The 8,300-nt window shown below is 38.9% G+C and overlaps 1 protein-coding gene across 1 annotated transcript; it reads right to left on the reverse strand.

Moving 5' to 3' along the window:
* Positions 1 to 3,451: 3,451 nt before the first annotated feature.
* LOC129512422 (apolipoprotein C-I-like) lies at positions 3,452 to 3,804 on the reverse strand. The gene is given in 2 exon segments (XM_055329627.1): positions 3,452 to 3,663; positions 3,666 to 3,804. Coding segments are annotated over 2 exon segments (351 nt in total).
* Positions 3,805 to 8,300: the final 4,496 nt, after the last annotated feature.

Genomic DNA, 8,300 nt, shown 5'->3' on the forward strand with positions numbered 1-8,300 from the left:
CTGTGTGGAATCAGAAAAGACCCCAAACAGCCAGGGGAATTTTAAAAAAAGAAAACCATATCTGGGGGCATCACAATGACAGATTTCAGGTTGTACTACAAAGCTGTGTTCATCAAGACAGTGTGGTACTGGCACAAAAACAGACATATAGATCAATGGAACAGAACAGAGAACCCAGAAGTGGACCCTGAACTTTATGCTCAACTAATATACGATAAAGGAGGAAAGACGATCCACTAGAAGAAAGACAGTCTCTTCAATAAATGGTGCTGGGAAAATTGGACATCCACATGCAGAAGAATGAAACTGGACCACTCTCTTGCACCATACACAAAGATAAACTCAAAATAGATGAAAGATCTAAATGTGAGACAAGATCCCATCAAAATCCCAGAGAAGAACTCAGGCAACACCCTTTTAGAACTTGGCCACAGTAACCGGAGAAGGACAAACAGTGTATGTTCTCATTCATTTGGGGAATATGAATAATAGCGAAAGGGAATATAAGGGAAGGGAGAAGAAATGTGTGAGAAATATCAGAAAGGGAGACAGAACATAAAGACTTCTAACTCTGGGAAATGAACTAGGGGTGGTGGAGGGGGAGGAGGGTGGGGGGTGGGGGTGAATGGGTGACGGGCACTGAGGGGTACACTTGACGGGATGAGCACTGGGTGTTATTCTGTATGTTGGTAAATTGGACACCAATAAAAATTAATTTATAAAAAAATAAATAAATAAATAAATAAAGAAGTATGTTTTGAGTACCTCCCATGATCCAAGCACTATACTGCATATCTTAAATATTTTTCAAATAATTACACTTATGAATATATCATTATAAATAGAGATAAATGCTCTGAAAGAAAGGAAAACCATTCTGTGACAGACTGAGAACATTTAGAAAGGCTTTCCCAAGAAACAGACTTTTAATCTAAGAATCAAAAGATCAACAGGGAAAAAAAAAGATGAATAGGAGATACCTACACATAGGAGAAAGGGTGGTGAGGAACATTCTGAACAGAGAGAAAGGTATTTGCAAATATCTTGTGGTGCAAGGAATGTTTAAGAAACGTAAAGAAAGTCTTTCAGTTATGTCACTAAAAGCTAAGGAGTAAAAGGGAGTACCCTGTGAGATGAAACAGTTTCCAGCAGTGGAAAGGAATTAAAGAATTGGAAGCTCATGGGAATAATATGATCAGATCCATCTTCAAAAAGAAAAAATAAAAACTCTCCTCCCAAAGTACGAAGAATGAATTGGATTCATGGTAGAGTACATAAGGAAAGACTGGTTAGGGGTACTAGTTAGTCTAAGTGAGAGATGATTGTCTTTTGAACTAGCATAATGACTCTGTAAGTGGAGAGAACAGACTGGATTGAGAAATATTTTGCTGATAAAATCAATAACTGATGATGGATTGGTATGGAAAATATGAGAAAGGTGGATCATGCAACTGCGTAATTGACAGTATCATTGCCTGGAACAGAAAACACAAGGACAGAACCAAGTTTAGAAGAGTAGATCATGGGACACTAGAATGGCTCAGCGGTTGAGCGCCTGCCTTTGGCTGAGGGCGTGATCCCGGATTCCTGGGTTCGAGTCCCACATCAGGCTTTCTGCATGGAGCCTGCTTCTCCCTCTGCCTGTGTCTCTGCCTCTCTCTCTCTGTCTCTCATGAATAAATAAAATTTTAAAAAAGAAAAAAGAGTAGATCATGTCATGAGAGTCTGAAGTAGCTCTGAGGTAGTGAAGTGGGGATATCAGGTAGATATGTGAACACATAGCTATTCTGAGCTAGAGATAAATACTTGGAGATATCATTGGATAGATGGTGTTTGAAACCCAATTTAAGAGTATAAAGTAGAAAAGAAAAAGAGTATAAAATAGAAAACTAGAGCTAAATTATCAAAGATTGATCCCTGCAGGCTGACTTCCCAGAGGGGAGGCAATCTTCCTGAAAAGCTCGATGGAAACTGGACAAATCTGAGCGGTAAAGGTAGTGTATTCCAACAGAATATCGAGGTATTGGATCAGGGTGTGCAAGAGTGAAGAGTAAGAGGGAGGTAGCTGGAATGGGATGTGGGGTTAAGAGGTTTTTCTGTTTTGTATTTTCAAGTAATCAAATAATTGAAGATGGGTTTTTTTTAATTTTTTAAAAGATTTTATTTATTTATTTATTTATTTATTTATTTATTTATTTATTTATTTATTTATTTATTCATGAGAGACACAGAGAGAGAGGCAAGACACAGGCAGAGGGAGAAGCAGGCTCCATGCAGGGAGCCTGACGTGGGACTCGATCCCGGGTCTCCAGGACCACGCCCTGGGCCGAAGACGGGCAGTAAACCGCTGAGCCACCCCGGTGTCCCTGAAGATGTTTTAAATGCTCTGCTTGAAACTCATAGAATAATCCAGAAAATAAAGGAAAGTCTTAGTCCATTCAGGCTGCTATAACAAAAATCTCAGAGAGTGGGTGATTTAAACAACAAACATTTATTTCTCAGTTCAGGAGACAGGAAGGTCAAATCAGGGTACCAGCATGGTGGGATTCTGATGATGCCTTCTTCCAGGTTGCAAACTGCTGTTTCCTTGTACCCTCACACAGCAGAAAGAGCGAGAGAGCTCTGTGAAGCTTCTTTCTTAAGGGCACTAATCCCATTTACAAAGCTTCATCCTTATGACTTAATCACCTCCCAAAGACCCCACTTCCTAGTGCCATCACTTTAGGGGTTAGGATTTCAATATATAACTTTTGGAGAAACACAAACATTTGGTCAATAATGAGGAATAATTAATAATGTAAGATCTAAAGCATGGGAAGCTTCGTAAATAAATGAGAACTCCTTCAATGTTCAACAATAAGAAAATTGTCCAACAAATTGCAGTATGTCTACATAATGCAATGTTTTGCAGCCATTACAAATGGTGTGTATGAGAAAAGGACAGCATTGATCCCAGGAAGGGCAAGGCGGGAGGGGGCTCTGGGGATAGACAATTAAGTGACAAAGGTCAGCAATGGCAGTGAGACTTATCACTTTATCCCTCTACAACTCTTTCTAATTTTCACCTCTATGAATTCATTTCTTATTCAACACTGTGAAAATAAACATAGTAAATAATGTGAAACAAGAAACAATGATAAATATGTAAAGCATTAATATATAAAGTATTTGCGGTTTCCCCCAAAATATTCAACCTCCCTATACTTTTATGAGAATCCTTATTTAATTTTTTTCCAAGGGTAGAGGATTTTAAAATTATTATTAAGGATTTTTTTTTTACTTAAAGTAAGGAAAATAGCAAAATAAAATCCTATATATTCATCATCCAATCAATCTTGTTTTGTCAATATTCCCATTGACACTCCACCCTCATGCTGGATTACTTTTTTTTCCCCCTTCTATGTGATTTTTATTAGGGGATGGAGGTGAACATGGGGGCATTATTAAGTTCTCAGCACAGGAGCCAGGGTATAGGAAATTTTGGAGCCTCCTCCTGGGGCACAGCCACAGAGGAGGGGGCAGCTCTTCTGGCACTCAAGAGAAGGTAGTTAGTTTTAAGCCATTCTTTCACTTTATTGTAAGTCTCCATAAACCAGTCCCTGATCTTCGCAGGAATGCCACTCAGCTTGATGCTCTCAATGGCCTCCCATGCCTTGTCCTCCAGGTGTTACCAAACTCCTTCAGCTTATCTGGGATGCACTCCAAAGTTCTGGTTATTTGTGAGGCCACCTGGGCCAAGGCTGGGCCTTCCAAGACCATCCACAGAACCACCGCCACAACCGGGAGCGACAGGATGAGCCTCATGGTTAGGTCCAAGGGAGAGTCTGGTTCAGTCTCAGGACAGCACGGGGTTACACTGGATTACTTTAATGTAAATTGCAGACATTGTAGCATTTTATCTGTAAACATTTCTCATGTATCTTCAAAAGATAAAGGACTCCCCAAAATAATTATACTACTATAATTATAAAATGTTTGCAAATTGATATTGTCAAATATCCAGATGATGTTCACATTTTCTCAACTGTCTTAGTCATATCTTTTTTTTTTTAGTCATATCTTTTTTAAAAAGACTTTATTTGCAAGAGAGTGAGAGGACAAGCGGGGGTGGGGGAAGATAAACAGACTCCCCCGCTAAGTATGAGGGGACATGGTCTCAATCCCAGGACCCCGAGATCACAATCAGAACCAAAGTCAGATGGTCAACCAACCGAGCCACCCAGGTATCTTTTACATTAGTTTCAGGTATAAAACATTTGACAAATCTATACATTACCTGATGCTTGCCACGGTATGTATAGTTACCATCTGTCACCATATAACCTTATTATAATATTATTGACTATATTCTTTATGCTGTATTTTTTACCCTTGTGACTTATTTTACAACCAAAAGTTTGTAACCCTTAATCCCTTTTTCCTATTTTACCCATCTCTTCCTCTGCCCTCCCCTCTGGCAACCACCAGTTAGTTCTTTGTTTTTATGAGTCTGTTCTAAATTCAGGTTTGTTCATTTGTTTTGTTTTCATGGATTCCACATATAAATGAAATCATATGGCATTTTCTTTATCTTATTTCACTTAGCATAAAACTCTCTGGGTCATCTATGTTGTCATAAATGACAAGATTTTGTTCATTTTTATGGCTGAGTAATATTCCATTGTGTGTATGCATAAATAAATATGTATATCTTAGACATTTTTGACAATTTTTTAAGATTTTTTTTTGAGAGAGAGAGCATGAGTGGGAGGGGCAGAGGGAGATTAGAATAATTTGATACTCATTTGGAGAAAAAGGAAAAGAATCCCAATCTCTATGTCACATCATACAAATTAATCTGGGAAAGATCATAAATCTGCACATAAGAGCTAAAACTATAAAGGTTTAAGAAGAAAATACAGGAGACTACTTTCGTGGTCTAGGAGAAGGCAAAGATTTCTTATACAGGTCACTGAGAGCAAAAAAATATAAAAGCAGACATTTGATGTTAGTTTTCAATGTTAAAAACTCATGCTCATCAAAAGATACCATTATAAACAAACAAACAAAAAAAGATACCATTATGAAAATGAATAGGCAAATCATCCATGGGAGGGGCGCCTGGGTGATTGGTCAGTTAAGTCTCTGTCTTTTGATCTCAGCTCAGATCTTTATCGCAGGGTGGTGAATTTGAGCATCGTGCTGGTGCTCAAATTATCCATGGGAAAGAATAATCATAAAGTACATATATTATAAAGAATTTCTTGGGCAGCCTGGGTGGCTCCGTGGTTTAGCACTGCCTTCAGCCCAGGGCCTGATCCTGGAGACCTGAGATTGAGTCCCATGTCGGGCTCCCTGCATGGAGACTGCTCCTCCTCCCTCTGTGTCTCTGCTTCTATCTGTGTGTCTCTCATGAATAAATAAATAAAATCTCAAAAAAAAAAATACAATCTAGTAGGGATACCTCGCTGGCTCTGTCACTAGAGCATGAGACTCTAGACCTCAGAGCTTGAGTTCAAGCTCCATATCGGGCATAGAGCTTGCTTAAAAGAAAGTTTTTTAAAGCAATAAATAAAAGATGACCTAATAAATTGGAGATATTTGTGCTATAGTACTCTCAGAAAATGTATCACCCCTGAGACAGAAAGATATTCCAGTATCTTTTTTTAAAAAGATTTTATTTATTTATTCATGAGAGACACAGAGAGAGGCAGAGACACAGGCAGAGGGAGAAGTAGGCTCCCTGCGGGGGGCCTGATGTAGGACTTGATCCTAGGACCCCGGGATTACACCCTGAGCTGAAGGCAGATGCTCAACCACTGAGCCACCAGGTGTCCCGACATTCTAATATCTTTTATGACACACAAAGATAGTATTATTCTAGTAAAGCATGAGCCTTTTTCTCTAAGACTAAAATGAAATAATATAGGAATAGGTTGGAAGATGTTCTCCTTTCCAGACAACATTCATGCTTAACATATGGGAGAGAATTAGTCCTGGAAAAACCTAATTGCAGTAAAATAATTTTTTTGAGTCCTGAGATAACATACTACAAATATTGAGGACATATACATTAAAAAAAATCCATACCTAACTCTATGAATTCAAAGTACTATAGATACCAATTCTCTTCCCCACGTATCAACCATAGTAAGTACATGCCAACAGCAGCCAATGCTTGCAGATACAAATTGCAAAGTACATATTGCAATCTACTTTCTCGGGAGTAGATTATTGCAAACCTACATGAAATTTAGGATTAAAATTAAATTAAATGTATTCACTTTGGGAGAGATGTAAATCATGGGATTTCCATAAATCTCATAAATAGTGATTGTGTAAAGTAGAAGCTTTTGGCTGACTAAAATAATTTTGATGTTTAAAATCTCAATTACTGTTGCAAAAATTTCATGGTTTACGCTAATATTAAAAGTAGTCCTAGGGGGCGCCTGGGTGGCTCAATGGTTGAGCGGCTGCCTTTGGCTCAGGTCGTGATCCCAGGATCCCAGGTTCAAGTTCCACATCAGGCTCTCCACGGGGAGCCTGCCTCTCTCTGTGTGTCTCTCATGAATAAATAAATAAAATCTTAGGGCAGCCCCGGTGGGTCAGAGGTTTAGCGCCGCATTCAGCCCAGGGTCTGATCCTGGAGACCCAGGATCGAGTACCATGTCGGGCTCCCTGCATGGAGTCTGCTTCTCCCTCTTCTGTCTCTGCCTCTCTCTTTCTATCATGAATAAGTAAATAAAATCTTTAAAAAGAAAAAGGTCTTACAAAGTGATGCATTAGAATATAGAGATAGGCAACCTCCAAAGTGAGACTCATTCTGAGAATTTTAAATTTTTAAACTTTTATATATTTTTAAGATTTTATTTATTTACTTTAGAGAGAGTGATTGAGAGAGCAAGCATGAGCAGGAACAGGGGAGGGAGAGAAGCAGACTCCCCACTGAGCAGGGAGCCCAATGCAGAGCTCCATCTTGGGACTCCCAGATCATGACCTAGGCAGAAGGCAGACGCTTAAACGACTGAGACACCCAACCACCCCAAAATTTTAAATTTCTAAAGCACTAGCAGAAGTCTCTGAATTTCATTATAAACGAAATGAAATCAGTAATCAGTCCTATGAAAGAATTTTGTGAATTTTGTAGCAGGTTTAGTGCCCTTAGTGATCACTTGATAGCGTGAAAGATGTTTCCTAACAAAAAATAATAGTGTCAAGAAAATTAGTATTATTGAACTTGTGTATATTTGAAATTATACATATTCTTTTTTCCTATTTCAGTAAAATTCTGCCTTTTCTAAACATTCAGTTTGAGTTAGATAAAATATGTTAATGAGTCCATGTCGTCATCAGTAGCTTAGTCCCAAATGCGATGCAAACAAATATTTATATGCAAAGTGAAGGTGGACATACAATAAAGAATAGCCATTTTTATTTTACTCTCAGGGAGAACAAATTCTAGAAAGTTGTGACATGTGCAAATATAATAGTAATACATGGCAAACTGTGGAGTTTCCTTCAAGTTGTGATAAAAACCCTGGAGATATGAGGGGGGAGAATGATCACTTCATAGCAGGGAGGGAGTGGAATCAAGGAAATTTTCATGCCCAAAAGGAGGTCACATTAACACATGGGGAATAGAAACAAGCAGGACAATCTGATTAACAACAAATAATAACAGCTGATAATTGTTGAGCATTAATAGCTCATTTAGCTGAGGCTTATGGGCAATTGGAGCATTAAGGCTAACATTTGTTAGCCAGATTTTACTTAGCCTTGATGCTGTGGAGGAGCTTGAGGCCAGCTCTGCGAGCAGTGAAGAACGACATAATTAGATGGTAGTAGATGATGATGGTAACAAGTGAGTAAGTTAATAGGCCCTACAATTATACAGGTGAGTGCAAACAAAACATGGTATTAAGGTTGGAGTGAAGAAAAATGATGGATGTGGATACTCCGGATTAACAGGATGCAGAATCTAGAATCTAGAGGGGCTGTGGACTACATGGGCAAGAGTTAAAGATGACTCCAAACTTAGTGGTAGTCAGGAGTAAGTTCTTTTGAGGGAGAAAAGCTTGTTCAAAGTTAAAACGAGAGCACTTGGATGGCTCTGGGTTGTAAATTTGAGCTCCACATTGGGTGTAGAGATTACTTAAAAATAAAATATTTTTTAAAAGTTGTTGAAGACTTTTAAACAGGGGTGCCTGGATGGCTCCATCGGGTAAATGTCTGCCTTCCACTCAGGTCAATATCCTGGAGTCCCAGGAGCCCCCACATCGGGCTCCCTGCTCAGTGAGGACTCTGCTTCTCCCTCTCCCTCT

This window comes from Nyctereutes procyonoides, unplaced genomic scaffold (genome assembly GCF_905146905.1).
Source record: "Nyctereutes procyonoides isolate TBG_1078 unplaced genomic scaffold, NYPRO_anot_genome, whole genome shotgun sequence".
NCBI lineage: Eukaryota > Metazoa > Chordata > Mammalia > Carnivora > Canidae > Nyctereutes > Nyctereutes procyonoides.